An 18,935-nucleotide genomic window follows, 5' to 3' on the forward strand; every position below is an offset into this window, starting at 1 on the left:
AGAGGCAGGGAACATGAAGAGATGGCACAAAAACACCTCGACGCGCGTTTCGCCTGAGACCGGCTTCGTCAGGACGAAACGCGCGTCGAGGCGTTTTTGGGCCATCTCTTCACATTCCCTGCCTCTATCATGTCTACAGGTATGTTGGTATGTTGTCCCTTCTATATATTATATGGGGCATGCACTAGTGTTTCTTTGTATATGCGCTGTTAACTCTCAGCGTTTGTCTGCTATGCATGCATTGCATTAGGCAGCATCTATTTAACACATATAGTTATTCTGTATTTCTTGCCTTTTTTGGCATCTTGTTACACCTTCATTTATGGCATGCTAGAACTGGGACGTTTTTGAGTTTGGTTGTCTCTTGTTTCCCTTATGGTATGTTGTCATCTATACCTGATCGCTACTTCTCTCGATATATGATCCGTTTTATCCTTACTGTATTTATTACTGTGACACCATGTATTGTTATGTATCAATAAAGATGTATATTTTCTACAATATATGTCAGTGATTTATCCTTATACTCTATTGGGGTGTTATGTCCCCTGTGCTTTTGTGCTTTTTAGGTTGTTTCTGAGGTTTGTTGGGGACTTCCCTTGTGTTCTACCTTGTCCTGAGGTTTTTTGTAGGTGTAAGATCTTGACTTGCCGGCAGAACACTTGCCGCATTTTATGGCCGCAGCCATTGAGCGCCGCAGGCAAAAACCGCTGCGGAAAACGCTTTCTCTGACTCCCATTGAGATCAATGGGAGGTCAGAGACTATGACGCCTGAAGAAAGGACACCACGCTTTTTTTCCTGCAAGCGTTTTTTTCCGCTCACGGGGGAAAAAACACCTCCGCCCCCATTGAAATCAATGGAAGGCGATTTCTGTCATTTTTTGGCACAATTTCCAATGCAGTTTCCGCGTCAAAAACTGCGCCAAAAGACTGTGTGATCTCCCCCTAAGCATTACGGCACCGAACCATAATCATATAATTGATAAAGGCACCACTTAGTAGTTATTAATCAAGTAATCATTTAAATAACTACTGGCTTCATTCTGCAGCGCTCATCATACCTATGTTTTCTTGCTACTTGTGATATTAGGATGTACCGTGTTCACAGTGCGGTCAAATTGCATTTTTTGCCAATACAGGGGGGCTGTATAGCACTGCCTACAGGGGGGGGGCTGTATAGCACTGTCTACAGGGGGGGCTGTATGGCACTGTCTAAAGGAGGGGGCTGTATGGTACTATTTACAGGGGGGCACTATCTACAAGGCCAGGCTGTGTGTGGCACCCAGGGGAGGGGGGCCCAGTCAAAAGTTTGCTATGGAGCCCAGTGTTTCCTAGTTACGCCCCTGGATGTAGTGAAGGGGGGGAGGGTGCCGCAGAGCAGCTGTATCTGTCCATCTATCTATCTATCTATCTATCTATCTATCTATCTATCTATCTATCTATCTATCTATCTATCTATCTATCTATCTCATATCTATCTATTTTTGTTTATGTCTAATTGTAAGTGTGTGTGTTCAATATTAACCCCTTAGTGACCAGCCTATTTTAGGTCCTAATTACCAAGCTATTTTTTTTTGTTTTTCTATAGTCGCATTCAAAGAGCTATAACTTTTCGATTTTTCTGTCAACATAGCTGTATGAGGACTTGTTTTTTTGCGGGATTAGTTGTATTTTTTAATGGCACCATTTCGGGGTACATATAATTTTTGATCAACTTTTATTAACTTTTTTTGGGGGAATAGAAAAAAAAAACTGAAATTCCGCCATAGTTATATGCGTTTTAAATTCATGTCATTCACTGTGCGGCGTAAAGAACATGTTACCTTTATTCTATGGGTCGGTACGTTTACGACAATACCACATATGTAGAGGTTTTTTATGTTTTACGACTTTTACGACTACCACAATAAAAACACTTTTGGACTAAACTTATTTGTTTTTGCATCATCGCTTTCCAAGAGCCGTAATTTTTTTATTTCACCGTCAATGTCATGATATGAGGGCTTGTTTTTTGCAGGACAAGGCTTAGTTTTGATTGGTACTGTTTTGGGGTATATGGGACTTATTGATTAACTTTTATTCTGACTTTTTTGGGGGGCAATGGATATAAATAGCAATTTCGCCATTGTTTTTTGCGGTTTCTTTTTACGGTGTTCACCTTGCGGTTTAAATTTTTTATTTTTTACACTTTTACTAAATAAAACCACTTTTTATGGGAAAAAAATATATATTTTTTTACAGTCATTTTTATTAATTTTTATTTTACATTACTTACTTAGTTTTTTAGTCCCACTAGGGGACTTTACTATGCGATCTTTAGATTGCTGCTATAATGCTTTGGTATACTTCGTATACCAAAGCATTATTGCCTGTCAGTGTAAATCTGACAGGCAATCTATTAGGACGTGCCGTGGTCGCTATTGACCACGGCATTTAACGGGTTAACCGGCAGCGTTTGAAGTAAACTTCAATCGCGGCCATTGGAGCAGGAGCCCGGCTGTCAGACAACTGAGCCCCAGCTCAAGCCTGCACAGGACACCCGAAGTAGCCACTGACGTCACTGTCCATATAGCATATATGTGACTGGCTGGGTGATTCCGCTTCTAGAGGGAGTCCCAATTGCACAATCTACAGGGGGGAGGGGCTCTGTGGCACTACCTGGGATGTGGCACTATCTACATGGACACTGTGGTACTATGTAGGGGCACTATCTACAGGGGACACTATGGCGCTATGTACATGGGCACTATCTACATCAGGGGTCTCAAGCACGCGGCCCGCGGGCTGCATGCGGCCTCTGAGGCTGTCATCTGCGGCCCGCGACCCACGGGGAGAGGAGAGAGCGTTTGGAAGGAGGATCGCTCCTTCATGACGTCAGTCCTCCGGCGATGCGAACACATTGGTGAGCCCACGGGGAGAGGATAGAGCGGTCGGAAGGAGGAGCGCTCCTTCATGACGTCAGTCCTCCCGCCAGGGGCGAATTAAGGGTACCATGGGCCCCGGGCACTTTTTCAAGTATGCCCCCACCTGAACTACGAAGAAAGTACTTTGAAGATGTTGTACCGTATATATTTGCAGATTTCTGTTTAGGCGGACACAGATCTGGCACAGTTTTAAAATAGCTGTAAAAGCAAAATGAGCCATATAGAAGAGAAAAACCAGAATACTTTGAGACACTGAAGTGGTCAGGAGCTTTATAACTTTTTTATTTTTACGTCAATGGAGTGGTGTGTGAAGGATTATTTTTTGCGGGAGGAGTTGTAGTTTTTATTGGCACCATGTAAAGTACTATGTTATGGGTGAATTGGAAAAAACGGAGATTCCTTCATGTTTTTTTGGGGGATTTAGTTTTTACTGTATAGTTTTTACCTTCTCTTAAGGTAAAAGTAGATTTAACATATACTTTTATCTTAAGAGAAGGTAAATATAAACAGACCCAGAATCAAGCTCAGTTCAAATATACAGACCCAGAACCAAGCACAGTACATATATACAGCCCCAGAACCAAACTCAGTACATATATACAGCCCCAGAATCAAGCTCAGTACATATATACAGCACTAGAACCAAGCTCAGTACATAAATACAGCCCCAGAACCAAGCTCAGTACATAAATACAGCACCAGAACCAAGCTCAGTACATATATACAGCACTAGAACCAAGCTCGGTACATATATACATCCCCAGAACCAAGCTCATTACATATATACAGCACCGGAACAAAGCTCAGTACATAAATACATCCCCAGAACCAAGCTCAGTACATATATACAACACCAGAACCAAGCTCAGTACATATATATAAGTCCAGAACCAATCTCAGTATATATATACAGCACCAGAACCAAGCTCAGTACATATATACAGCACCAGAACAAATACATTCGAGTACAGAGATCATTTGCAAATTCAGTTTAACCCCTGCTGTATAAATTTGTACGACATAAAACGACAGCTCCCAGTATAGCCTGAACAATGGTTAGAATATGCTAGGAGTTGCTGTTTAACAAAAAAGAATGCTACCATCCGTCATCTCGTTGCAGATCATACAGTGACTACAGTACTGATAAGTCACAGGGAGAATAAACATTTACATTGAGTGACTCACAGGTGACATCTCAGATTCTTTTTCTCTTTTGTTCTCCATCCGATCCAGACCTCTATGATGACTTCTCTCGGGCACGGCCCATTTCTGCAGTTCACAGCTCAGATGTCTTCAGCTCCTCACTTTTCCAACATTTCCGTATCTGTAAAAGTAGATAAAATTCTCATGATGCCACACTCTATGCCCCTAAATATAATAGTATCATACAATGAATATAATAGTACTATACACTGTACTCCTGAATATAATAGTATTATACACTGCGCCCCTGAATATAATAGTACTATACACTGTGCCACTGAATATAATAGTACCATACACTGCGCCCCTGAATATATTAGTACTATACACTGTGCTCCTGAATATAATAGTACTATACACTGTACTCCTGAATATAATAGTACTATACACTGTGCCCCTGAATATAATAGTACTATACACTGTGCTCCTGAATATAATAGTACTATACACTGCGCCCCTGAATATAATAGTACTATACACTGTGCCACTGAATATAATAGTACCATACACTGCTCCCCTGAATATAATAGTACTATACACTGTACTCCTGAATATAATAGTACTATACACTGTACTCCTGAATATAATAGTACTATACACTGTGCCCCTGAATATAATAGTACTATACACTGTGCTCCTGAATATAATAGTACTATACACTGCGCCCCTGAATATAATAGTACTATACACTGTACTCCTGAATATAATAGTACTATACACTGTACCCCTGAATATAATAGTACAATACACTGTACTCCGGAATATAATAGTACAATACACTGTACTCCGGAATATAATAGTACTATATACTGCACTCCTGAATATAATAGTACTATACACTGCGCCCCTAAATATAATAGTACTATACACTCTACTCCTGAATATAATAGTACTATACACTGTATTCCTGAATATAATAGTACTATATACTCTACTCCTGAATATAATAGTACTATACACTGTACTCCTGAATATAATAGTACTATACACTGCGCCCCTGAATATAATAGTACTATACACTGTACTCCTGAATATAATAGTACTATATACTCTACTCCTGAATATAATAGTACTATACACTGTACTCCTGAATATAATAGTACTATACACTGTACTCCTGAATATAATAGTACTATACACTGTACTCCTGAATATAATAGTACTATAGACTGTGCTGAATATAATAGTACCATACACTGCACTCCTGAATATACGGTAATAGTACCACACACTGCGCCCCTGAATATAATAGTACTATACACTGCACCCCTGAATATAATAGCACCATACACTGTGCTGAATATAATAGTACTATACACTGTGCTCCTGAATATATATTTGTGTGTGTGTGTGTGTGTGTGTGTGTGTAGTATAGGAGACAGCATACCTATAGCGCTACGACTATAAACTATGGACAGGATTAGATACAGTGGCTCAGCAGACAGTATCACACATGATAGGATTAGGTACAGTAGCTCAACAGAGAGTATCACACATGATAGTATTAGATACAGTAGCTCAACAGACAGTATCACACATTATAGGACAAACCTATAAAGTGTAGGGCACAAGTAACACAAATATGTTTGGAAAGATATATAAATTTTTATTGAATATTACAACATTAAAAAATAGGTCATACTGAGCAAAAGCACAAAGACGTCTGACAATTACAGTGGACATACAAAAATGGTGAATAACGATGTCAAGGGTGAAATATATATCTATTTCTAGGTTAAGTTAGCCTGATCAGATGGTAATTAAAGCCTCTGTATATATATTAGCATGTAGATTTGCAAAGTGCAAGATATATACAGATGAGAGGAAGCTTGCATGAAAGATAAATGCAACCAGTTCAAGGCATATCAACAAGCAGCGAGCTTGAGGCTAAGGTCCGGTGTAAGGAACACAACGTATCTACAATCTATGATACAGGCAGTTTAAATGAAAGAATACCTAGAGAATAAGGTATGTGACGTACCCATTGTAGTCCTCTGCATGGAGAGAACGTCAGTCCCGACGCGCATTTCGGCGAGATGCCTTCGTCCTACTGTATCTATAGGATTAGATACAGTAGCTCAACAGACAGTATCACACATGATAGGATTAGATATAGGGCCCAGCTCGCTGACATTGCGGTTCCAGCGCTGGACCCAGGAAAGGTAAGTATAAGAATTGTTTTGCTTTTTTATGTGTTACTAGTTATTTTTCTGTGTTTGTGTTATTTTACAGGTTTGGTTGATGGACTAAGTCAGATTCGAGGACTACATCAATGACAGGTTTTTTTTATTCTCAATAATATGGTTAATGAGGGTTGTGTTGTTTTTTTTGATGTCAATAAAATATTTTTTCTATGTCCTTGTATTTTTTTAAACTTTATTATTACCGCCTTAGTAATGGCAGCTGGCTGATTGACAACGTCCATAACTAAGACGGGGCTTAATGTTAGCAGGTGCAGAGGCTAACACTAACCCCTATTATTACCCCGATACCCACCGCCATTAGGGCTACTGGGAAGAGCCGGGAACGAACCAGTACCCGGCCATCTGTAGCGATGGCTGGGCACCAGGGCGGCCGCAGGCTGGTATTATTAGGCTGGGGAAGGCCAAAAACAGTGGCCCACCCCATCCTGATAATGCTAGGCTGCTGCTTTTGATGTATCTGGCTGGTTATGAAAATTGGGGGGGACCCCACATCGTTCTTTCCAATTATTTCTTTTTAAAAAAAAACGAAGTGGGGTCCCCCCCATTTTTCATAACCAGTCAGATACAATAAAACAGCAGCAGGTTAGCATTACCAGGGGGGAAGGGCCGCTGTTTCTGGCCTGTCCCAGCCTGATAATACCAGCCTGCAGCCGCCACATTGCCCAGGCGTCACTACAGATGGTCAGGTACTGGATCGTACCCGACTCTTCCCGGCACCCCTGGTGGCGGTGGGTACCGGGGTAATAGGGGGGGTTAGGGTTAGCCTATGCACCGGCTAACACTAAGCCCCGCCTTAGTAATGGACGCTGCCGGCGGCCATTACTAAGGCGGTAATAATAAAGTTTAAAAAGAAAAAAAAAGACATAGAAAATATATTTTATTGAAATAAAAAACTCCCACACAACCCTCATTATCCATTTTATTCATAATAAAAAAAAGCCGTCATCGAAGTAGTCCTCGAATCCAACGCAGTCCAAAGACCGAACCTGTAAGAAAACACAAACACAAAAAAACTATTAGTAACATATGTGGTAGGCTTAGATACAGCGCCCATGTGTGATACGGTCTGTCAAGCTAGGCTTAGATACAGGGTCCAGCAGACAGTAATCTTATACAGTATAAGATTACTGTCTGCTGGAACCTTGTATCTAAGCCTACCATGTGGTAGGCTTAGATACCGGGTCCAAATGACAGTATCACACATGGGCCCTGTATCTAAGCTTACCATGTGGTTATAGTAAGATGCTTAGATACAGGGTCAAACAGACAGTAATCTTATACAGTATAAGATTACTGTGTGCTGGGGCCCTGTGTCTAAACCTACCGTGTGGTAGGCTTATATACAGGGCCCATCAGACAGGATAACACATGGGCTATGTATCTAAGCCCACCATGTGATTGGTTTAGATACAGGGCCCAGCAGACAGGATCACAGATTGTGTGATGCTGTCTCATGGGCCCTCTAAACCTGCCACATCGTAGGCTTAAAGGGGTTGTCCAGTCCCTAAACATTGATGGCCTATCCTCAGGATAGGTCATTAATAGCTGATGGGTCTGGGTCCGACACGGATTCACAGTTTGAGCAAGTGACAAGAATGAAGGGGAAGCAGCTGTTGTACGAGCGCTGCGGCCCTTTAAAACAGCTGATTGGCAGGTTCCCAGGAGTCGGACCCCGCCAATCGGTATCAGAAGACAGGGATATTAAACTTACCCTCCTCTTCACCCGAAGTGGAAGTCCTGACTCTAACCAGGATCAGGATGCTGTGTGCGGCGCATAGCGTTGTGACCTCATGCGCTGCGCGCAGCGTTGTGACGTCAGGGCCTCTGCTGCGCTCCAGAAGCAGGAAAGTAAGTACTGTAGTTACTATAGTAACAGGGGCCCGCGGCCCCAGTTACTATTAGAAATTTTTTATTGATGTAGTGCGGCCCCTGGCTTCGGGGCCCGGTCACAATTGCGACCGCTACGACCCCTATAGCTACGCCACTGGATAACACCTATAAACATTAAGAATGTCACATAATCTTTTGCCTATCCCATTACTACCCCTATTTGTTATTCTGCGTCAGTTAAAGTTAACACACCCAACAAACTTTTTCTTTTGGGGATACTATACCCTGTTAAAAAACAGACAAATGCTTCCCGCTTGCTCTGACATTTCATACATACAATCCACTTTTACATCAATTAAGATAAATGGGGGGAAAAATGGGTCTGTCCATACAGCATCTGCAGTGTACATTCAGTGTATGAGCTAGTAAATGCATAACGTGTCCATAGACCACCATAGGAGATATGTGCCATGAGTATTTCCTGACTGTACCACAGACAGACGCCCTAAACATAGTGTGAATAGAGCCTAAAAATTTTTTAAAAAGTAAAAAGAAATTATGATGTGGACCACGATCTTTTCTCTACATTATGAGTCTCTGTGGTCTCCATAGGCCTTCATCGACATCACTTGTCCCCTGGATGTATGTTTTGTGCTACAACCTTCCCTGGCTCTGCTGATTAGTTTGATATGACATTTTTTTAATTATTTTTTTAGGATAACTGTGTATTGGTGGTCAACATTAACCAGAAAAATAGTGATCAAGATATATTTGGGGATGCCTGTGATAATTGCCGCTTCAAACTGAACAATGACCAGAGGGACACAGACAATGACGGGGAAGGTGATGTCTGCGATGACGATATGGATGGAGATGGTAAGTAGATGATGACATTTCTAGAACTAGAACTTGTTTTTCCATTAACATGAATACACTTTGATATGGTCCAAAAGGAAAATGACACTGACTAGATGCCCCTTTATTGAAGGTATCAAGAACTTTCTGGACAATTGTCAGCGTATCCCTAACATAGACCAGAAAGACAAGGACGGAGATGGTGTTGGTGATGCTTGCGACAGCTGCCCTGATATTATTAATCCAAATCAGGTTAGTGGTGATAGGGCTGGAGTACATGGAGAATGGACCAGAATAAAATCAGATAATAGATTCACAAGAATATTAGCTGGGCCAGTTATTTTGACCCACAAGGCAAAATACTGCACAAATTCCTTAGTAAATTATTTTTGTGCCCTATTATCCAATGTACAGTGGTTAAGTGCCCATTCTGTTTCCCAGTAATTTATTCACTGGTGTCCAATAGTTTCGTGTTCATTCCCTGATATCCATTATTTCAGCACCCCTGGCTCCTGCATCTAGAGGGTTAGTGCCTCATGCCCTGATGCCCAATGATTTGGTACCTCAGTCTCTTGGGTCCAGTGATTTAGTACCTCAGTCTCTGGTGTCCAGTGATTTAGTACCTCAGTCTCTGAGGTCCAGTGATGTTATACCTCAGTCTCTGGTGTCCAGTGATTAAGACCTTAGTCTCTGAGGTCCAGTGATGTTATACCTCAGTCTCTGGTGTCCAGTGATTTTGTACCTCAGTCTCTGGTGTCCAGTGATTTTGTACCTCAGTCTCTGGTGTCCAGTGATTTAGAACCTCAGTCTCTTGTGTCCAGTGATTTAGACCTTAGTCTCTGGTGTCCAGTGATTTAGAACCTCAGTCTCTGGTGTCCAGTGATTTAGAACCTCAGTCTCTGGTGTCCACTTGTAATGGCAGGAAGGAGGTGAAGGGAACAAGTGAGCCCTAATCTACCCACCGCCCTGTCCCTGCCTACTTGCAACGACCCGCCCTAGGCGACGGGGTACAACTTGGCGGCGGTCCCTACGCTGTCTAAGTGCAAGGGAGTACAAACAGGGAACACGCAAGGGAATACAGTAGCCCACGGAACGCCGCGAGGAAACGGAGCGGTGAATGAGCCAGTCAGGATCAGGAAGTAGTGGAGTATACAAAGGTGAGCACGGAGCAGAAGCAAGCCAGGGGCAGAGCAACGCAGGATAACGGAACTGAAGCAAGGCAGAAGCACGGCAGAAGCAGGCTGGAGCAAGGCAGCAGTGGGGCCAGGAATCCAAGAAGAATAACAAGCAAGGAGGAAGAGAAAAAGGCATGTATAAATGGACAGGGGGCGGAGCTAACTCTGACTGACCAGGCCGCGATAGGCTCTCCCACTCCTGAGCCTGCCACCCTGATTGGTGGGAGCAGGTGTCAGTGTCAGTGGTCTGGCCTCAGGTGTCCACTGATTAATCCTGGGAGTATACCCAGACGTAGTGCCTGGCAGATCCTTTACAGTACTCCCCCTTTTATGAGGGGCCACCGGACCCTTACTAAGAGGACCCGGTTTAGTGGGGAAGAGAAGGTGGAACCTCCTGATCAATACCCCAGCGTGAACATCTCGAGCAGGTACCCAAGTCCTCTCCTCCGGCCCGTATCCTCTCCAATGGACCAGGTACTGGAGGGAGCCCTGGATCATCCTACTGTCCACAATCTTGGCCACCTCGAATTCCACCCCCTTAGGGGTGAGAACGGGAACAGGAGGTTTCCTCGAGGGGGACCAGGACGGGGAGCAGCGTTTCAGGAGGGAGGCATGGAAGACGTCGTGTATGCGAAAGGATGGGGGCAGCTCCAGACGGAAGGATACAGGGTTGAGGACTTCAATGACCTTATAAGGTCCAATAAATCGGGGAGCAAACTTCCTGGACGGGACCTTAAGGCGCAAGTTCCTCGACGACAACCACACCAGATCCCCGACGACAAACCGGGGGTTAGCAGAACGTCTACAATCAGCCTGAATCTTTTGTACGCTCTGGGACGCCTCTAGGTTCTTCTGAACCTGGGCCCAGACTGTGCACAGTTCCCGATGAACGTCCTCTACCTCGGGATTATTGGAACAACCAGGGGAAACGGAGGAGAACCTAGGATTAAACCCGAAATTACAGAAAAACGGGGAGACCCCTGACGAGTTACTGACCCGGTTATTCAGGGAAAATTCGGCGAGGGGAAGGAATGAGACCCAATCAAATTGACAGTCAGAAATGAAACACCTTAAATATTGTTCCAGGGATTGGTTAGTCCTTTCCGTTTGGCCATTAGTTTCGGGATGGAAGGCGGAGGAGAAGGATAGATCAATCTCCAACTTTTTACAAAAAGCTCTCCAAAATAAGGAAACAAATTGTACCCCTCTGTCCGAAACGATATTGACTGGGGCCCCATGGAGACGCAGAATGTGTTTCACAAACAAAGAAGCTAACGTCTTGGCGTTAGGTAGTTTCTTAAGGGGCACAAAGTGGCACATCTTGCTGAAGCGGTCTACTACCACCCACACCACCGACTTGCCCTGAGATGGAGGCAAATCGGTGATAAAATCCATGGAGATATGGGTCCAAGGTCTCTGGGGAATGGGCAAGGAACGTAGTAAGCCCGCAGGTCGGGACCTAGGGGTCTTGGACCTAGCACAGACCTCACAAGCGGCGACGTAGGCCCTAACGTCTTTAGGCAACCCAGGCCACCAATAGTTTCTGGTAATGAGGAGTTTGGTACCCAAGATGCCAGGATGATCAGATAGAGAGGAGTCATGGTTTTCCCTGAGTACCCTTAGCCGGTATTGCAGGGGGACAAACAGTTTGTCCCCAGGGAGGTTCCCGGGAGCTGAACCTTGATCAGCCGCGATGTCAGAGGCTAAGTCAGAATCAGTGGCAGAAACAATTATACCAGGGGGTAAAATACAAGCAGGATCCTTCTCAGAAGGAGGATTAGCCATGAAACTACGTGACAGTGCATCAGCCTTAATATTTTTGGACCCAGCCCTATAGGTAACCAAGAAATTAAATCTGGTAAAGAATAGTGCCCAACGAGCTTGTCTAGGATTAAGCCTCCGGGCAGATTCTAGGAAAACCAGATTCTTGTGGTCAGTAAGGACCGTTACCTGGTGTCTGGCCCCCTCCAAGAAGTGACGCCACTCTTCAAAAGCCCATTTAATGGCTAAAAGTTCGCGGTTGCCAATATCATAGTTACACTCCGTGGGCGAAAACTTCCTAGAGAAGTAAGCACAGGGGCGGAGATGGGTGAGGGAGCTGGTACCCTGGGACAAGACGGCCCCCACTCCCACCTCGGACGCGTCAACCTCCACAATAAATGGCTCCCTTTGGTTGGGCTGAACCAGCACGGGGGCCGAGATAAAGCACTTCTTGAGGGTCTCAAAAGCCTGGACGGCCTCAGGGGGCCAATGGAGGACATCAGCACCCTTGCGAGTGAGGTCCGTAAGAGGCTTAGCGACGACCGAGAAGTTGGCAATAAATCTCCTGTAATAGTTAGCGAACCCCAAAAAACACTGTAGCGCCTTCAGGGAGGCAGGTTGGACCCATTCCGCCACAGCCTGAACCTTGGCAGGGTCCATGCGGAATTCATGAGGAGTGAGGATTTGACCTAAAAATGGTATCTCCTGTACCCCAAACACACATTTTTCGGTCTTCGCAAACAGATTATTTTCCCGAAGGACCTGGAGGACCTTCCTGACATGCTCCACGTGCGAGGACCAGTCCTTGGAAAACACCAGTATGTCATCAAGGTACACTACAAGAAAATTACCCAGGTAATCTCTCAGAATTTCATTAATAAAATTCTGGAAGACGGCAGGGGCATTACACAACCCAAAGGGCATGACTAGGTATTCGAAATGACCTTCGGGCGTGTTGAACGCAGTTTTCCACTCATCCCCCTCTTTGATGCGGATAAGGTTATATGCCCCCCGTAGATCGAACTTAGAGAACCATTGGGCCCCCTGAACCTGATTAAAAAGATCCGGAATCAAAGGAAGGGGATACTGGTTCCTTACTGTGACCTTATTCAAGTTCCGATAATCAATGCACGGCCTAAGACCACCATCCTTCTTCCCCACGAAGAAGAAGCCAGCACCTACAGGAGAAGTCGAGGGGCGAATGAAACCCTTGGCCAGGCATTCTTGGATATACTCCCTCATAGCTTTACGTTCAGGACATGAAAGATTAAATATCCTCCCCTTAGGAAGCTTGGCACCAGGCACCAAATCGATGGCGCAATCGTATTCTCTATGAGGGGGCAACACCTCGGAGGCCTCCTTAGAAAACACATCAGCGAAGTCCAGAACAAACTCAGGAAGCGTGTTTACCTCCTCCCGGGGAGAAATAGAGTTAACCGAAAGACATGACATCAGGCAATCACTACCCCATTTGGTGAGATCCCCAGTATTCCAATCAAATGTGGGATTATGCAGCTGCAACCAGGGAAGACCTAATACCAGATCGGACGATAATCCCTGCATCACCAGTACAGAGCACTGCTCCAAATGCATGGAGCCAACACGGAGTTCAAAAACAGGAGTATGCTGAGTAAAATAACCATTAGCAAGAGGAGTGGAGTCGATACCCACTACCGGGATAGGATAAGGTAAATCAATAAAAGGCATTTTTAGAGACATAGCAAATTCCACAGACATGATATTGGCAGATGAGCCCGAATCCACGAAGGCACTGCCAGTGGCAGACCAGCCAGCAAACGAGAGCTGAAAGGGAAGCAAAATCTTATTGCGTTTAGTATTAACGGGAAATACCTGTGCGCCCAAGTGACCTCCCCGATGATCACTTAGGCGCGGAAGTTTTCCGGCTGCTTATTCTTGCGCCTGGGACAGGTGTTCAGTAGATGCTTGTCGTCCCCACAATAGAAGCAGAGACCATTCTTCCTGCGAAACTCTCTACGTTGTCGAGGGGACATGGAGGCCCCGAGTTGCATAGGTACCTCCGAGTCCTCCGTGGAAGAGCGAGGAGACGGGACCTCGGGGGGAATCGCAGGGCAGTCAGAGGGGAAAACATTGAAACGTTCAAGCTGACGTTCCCTGAGACGTCGGTCAAGTCGTACTGCTAGGGCCATAACCTGGTCTAGGGAGTCAGAAGAGGGGTAGCTAACCAGCAGATCCTTCAGGGCGTCAGATAATCCTAACCTAAACTGGCACTTTAGGGCCGGGTCGTTCCACCGAGAAGCTACGCACCACTTTCTAAAATCAGAACAGTATTCCTCAACAGGTCTCCTACCCTGACGTAAGGTCACCAGCTGACTCTCGGCTAAGGCAGTCCTGTCAGTCTCGTCGTAAATGAGACCGAGGGCAGAGAAAAACCGATCAACGGAGGAAAGTTCAGGGGCGTCAGGAGCCAAGGAGAAGGCCCACTCTTGGGGCCCTTCCTGGAGTCGGGATATAATGATACCCACCCGCTGGTTCTCGGAACCTGAGGAGTGAGGTCTTAGGCGGAAATAAAGTCTGCAACTCTCCCGGAAGGAGAGAAAAGTCTTACGGTCCCCTGAGAACCGGTCAGGTAACTTGAGGTTGGGTTCTAAAGGTGAGGTGAGGGGTACTACAAAGGCAGCGTCAGACTGATTGACCCTCTGAGCCAGGGCCTGGACCTGTAGGGAGAGGCCCTGCATCTGCTGGGTCAGGGTCTCAAGGGGGTCCATGATAGCGTCAGCGTAGAAGAAATGGTAGACTAGGTAAGGCCTTGTTATTATGTAATGGCAGGAAGGAGGTGAAGGGAACAAGTGAGCCCTAATCTACCCACCGCCCTGTCCCTGCCTACTTGCAACGACCCGCCCTAGGCGACGGGGTACAACTTGGCGGCGGTGCCTACGCTGTCTAAGTGCAAGGGAGTACAAACAGGGAACACGCAAGGGAATACAGTAGCCCAAGGAACGCCGCGAGGAAACGGAGCGGTGAATGAGCCAGTCAGGATCAGGAAGTAGTGGAGTATACAAACGGGAGCACGGAGCAGAAGCAAGCCAGGGGCAGAGCAACGCAGGATAACGGAACTGAAGCAAGGCAGAAGCACGGCAGAAGCAGGCTGGAGCAAGGCAGCAGTGGGGCCAGGAATCCAAGAAGAATAACAAGCAAGGAGGAAGAGAAAAAGGCAGGTATAAATGGACAGGGGGCGGAGCTAACTCTGACTGACCAGGCCGCGATAGGCTCTCCCACTCCTGAGCCTGCCACCCTGATTGGTGGGAGCAGGTGTCAGTCTCAGAGGTCTGGCCTCAGGTGTCGACTGATTAATCCTGGGAGTATACCCAGACGTAGTGCCTGGCAGATCCTTTACACCACTGATTTAGAACCGCAGTCTCTGGTGTCCAGTGATTTAGAACCTCAGTCTCTGGTGTCCAATGATGTAGACCTTAGTCACTGGTGTCCAGTAATTGAATCATCTCTTGTGTCCAGTAATTTTGTGGCCCCATTCCTGGTATTTAGTTGTTTAGAATCACAATTCTATATATCCCGTATATATAGGCCTTATCTATAATATGCAGTTCAGTTCTGGGCTCCAGTTCATAGGAAGGATGCCCTGGAGTTGGAAAAAATACAACGAAGGTAATAAGGGGCATGGAGAATCGAAATTATGAGGAAAGATGAAAATAATTAAACCTATTTAGCCTTGAAAAAAGACGACTAAGGGGGGACATGATTAACTTACATAAATATATGAATGGCACATACAAAAAATATGGTGAAATCCTGTTCCATGTAAAACCCCCTCAAAAAACAAGGGGGCACTCCCTCTGTCTTGAGAAAAAAAGGTTCAACCTGCAGAGGCGACAAGCCTTCTTTACTATGAAAACTGTGAATCTATGGAATAGTCTACCGCAGGTGCTGGTCGCAGCAGGGACAGTAGATGGCTTTAAAAAAGGCTTAGATAATTTCCTAGAACAAAAAAATATAAGCTCCTATGTGTAGAAATTTTTCCCTTCCCTTTCCCATCCCTTGGTTGAACTTGATGGACATGTGTCTTTTTTGAACCGTACTAACTATGTAACTATGTAAATCCAACTTCCCCCATCTCACCCACACACATGGGAAGTCATTTAGCCCTTAAGTATAATTTTGGAGTTTGGGAGAAAGGTCACACAAACATACAAACTCTATGTAGACGTTGCCCTTAGTCGGATTCAATGCCTGGACTCAGTACTGCCAGGAAAAAATGCTAAACACTGAGCCACCATGCTGCCCGTATAATTATTATCTAGTCTACATAACTGTCACAATGGCAGTATATGGTTGATTTTCACATGTCACCTTTTGTCTTCATAGTCAGACATTGATAATGACTTGGTGGGAGATTCCTGTGACACTAACCAAGACAGGTATAGTATATAAATTATTAGTGTCATAATGTATGTCTTGTAAAATATACTGCAAACATTTGTATTCTCTATGTGAGTCAGAATATAGCCTAAGGCCTCATGCACACGACGTGCATCTGCGTCCGCAATTTATCCAAATTTTTGCAGATAAATTGTGGACACATTCTTTCTATGGCCCCAGGCTGTGAATTCAGACCGCAAAAACTCATTTTACGGTCCGGAATTGCGGCTTCACTAAACTGGTGAAATTTTTTTTTTTGTTGTGAATCCTGATGACACATGGATGCACAACAAAGGTTTTTTTTTGTGGTCAAATGGACCGCAGCAGATCAGTGGTTTAGTTGTTTTGCATATCGCAAAACCGCTATGGTCGTGCTCAAGAGGCATAAGCATGTGAAATATGTGACTCTCCCGTTATTGTTAAGCATTAAAATATATAGCTATATACTGTATACAGTATATTTAGGTATATACAGTATATAAAATATTATAAATCTCCAACATAATTATATTTTTTAACAAAAAGTGGACGTATGATTCCTAAAAAGTAAATATAAAGAGTTGCACTTCATGTTACTGGCCACTAGATGGAGTAAAGTCATAACAATAAATCATTCTTTTCTCATCATGGTTCGCCATAAAAAAAAATTGCATTTATATTGGAGAATTCCATTTACAGCCATTAAAGTCATAGTTACTATCTACCTACAGGGAGGGGGTCTGAGTGGCACTATCAGAGAGGGTGACTGTGTGGCACTACCAGGGAGGTTGGCTGTGTAGCATTACCAGGGAGTGGGTTGTGTGGCACTACCTGGGAGGGGGGCTGTGTGGTACTACCATGGAGGGGGGTTGTGTGGCACTACCAGGAAGGGGGCTGTGTGCCACTCCCTGGGAGGAGGGGGCTGTGTGGCACTACCTGGGAGGGGGACTGTGTGGCACTACCTGGGAGGGGGGCTGTGTGGCACTATCTACAGAGGGCACTAAGTTTATGGGGGTACAAACTGGGGCCTAACTTCTATATGGGGGCATAAACATGGCCTAACGTCTATATCAATGACGTTTTCTGCCATTTTACTGCCGCCTTGAGTTCCCCCGCAAAGGGGCCTACTAAGTCTGTGTCGCCCAAGGGCCCACTGAAGCCGGCCCTGTAGAGGGGGATCCCCCTGCTTTTAAACTGTTTCTATTAGTCACAGTGGAGAGCAGCGGCAAGGAACGGCCCTTAGGCCCCATGCAAACGACAGTATTTTTCTTTAGTAATTACAGACAGTAAATACTGACAGTAATTACGGACCCATTCATTTCTATTGGCCACGGACACCATTCAGTATTTTTACTGATGGGTGTCCGTGCTGAAAAAATTATAGAACCTGTCCTATTCTTGTCAGTAATTACGGCAAGGACTCTCCCATAGAAGTCTATGGGAGCTTCCGTAAATTCGGACGGCTACTGATGTGCATCTGTAAACCGTCCATATTTACGGAAACATTGCTATGCAACATGTTGAAGACATCATTTGCAACTTCCCTCTTTTTGTAAGGATCCGTATATACGGATCGAATACAGATGCAATACACACCGTATTTACGGCCACCCTTCCGTATAATATACGGGTGAAATACGGATGCCTACTGATCCGTATTTACGGTCAGTATTTCGGGATAGATGAAAATACTGATGTGTGTATGGGGCCTTAGGCCCCATGCACACGACCGTGGCCGCAAACACGGCCCGCGATTGCGTGCACGGCCGGCCGCCGACTGACAGCCGCATTTTCGGGCCGTGCTCCCATACAAAGTATGAGAGCACGGCCCGCAAAATGCAAAAGAACGGACATGTTCCATAATTCCCGGAACATTTCCACGGCACGGACACCCTTCCGTAGTGCTACGGAAAGGTGTCAGTGTTCAATGAAAGTGAGGTTTTTTACAGTCGTGTGCATGGGGCCTAAGTGCTACCATTTTTATTTACTCCTGCAGTGCTCACCTGTAGCTTCCCTGAGTGATTGATCGCCGGCTGATCGCCAGCAGGTCCTCATTTACAGATGGGGTTGCCATTATGGTATGATTTCACTCCATCCAGTGACCAGTTCTGCAACATATCCATTAAACATTACAGAATTTAGTGTTGCTATATATTTTCAATCATCAACACCAGCAGAAAACACAATTAGGGCATATTTATGCGTAATGGTTCTTCTTCTGTTTATTATCTAATAGCTAGCTATCTGTACATACTATACCATGTATGAATCTTCATATCTTCTACACAGTGATGGAGATGGTCACCAGGACAGCACAGACAATTGCCCTACAGTTATTAACAGTTCACAGCTGGACACCGATAAGGATGGCCTGGGAGATGAGTGCGATGATGACGATGATAATGATGGAATACCTGATATTATCCCTCCAGGACCTGACAACTGCAGACTAGTCCCCAACACAGGGCAAGAAGATGACAACAGTATGAAAGCATTATGATTTCATTTAATATAACTGCAGGGGAGAAAAGACCATTAGTGGTCCAGCTTATCAGTAATGGATCCAGCTCATAACATATCTTCTTCTA

At 44.9% G+C, this 18,935-nt stretch overlaps 1 protein-coding gene across 1 annotated transcript in view; it reads left to right on the forward strand.

The window, feature by feature from the left end:
• THBS4 (thrombospondin 4) overlaps positions 1 to 18,935 on the forward strand; it is an 80,282-nt gene that overhangs the window by 53,030 nt on the left and 8,317 nt on the right. Inside the window, exons 13-16 of the mRNA XM_075838825.1 lie at positions 8,878 to 9,037; positions 9,150 to 9,268; positions 16,315 to 16,367; positions 18,637 to 18,830. Coding sequence (XP_075694940.1) covers positions 8,878 to 9,037; positions 9,150 to 9,268; positions 16,315 to 16,367; positions 18,637 to 18,830 — 526 coding nt within the window. The remainder of the gene's footprint in view (positions 1 to 8,877; positions 9,038 to 9,149; positions 9,269 to 16,314; positions 16,368 to 18,636; positions 18,831 to 18,935) is intronic.

Source organism: Rhinoderma darwinii, chromosome 1 (assembly GCF_050947455.1).
Source record: "Rhinoderma darwinii isolate aRhiDar2 chromosome 1, aRhiDar2.hap1, whole genome shotgun sequence".
Taxonomy (NCBI): Eukaryota; Metazoa; Chordata; class Amphibia; order Anura; family Rhinodermatidae; genus Rhinoderma; species Rhinoderma darwinii.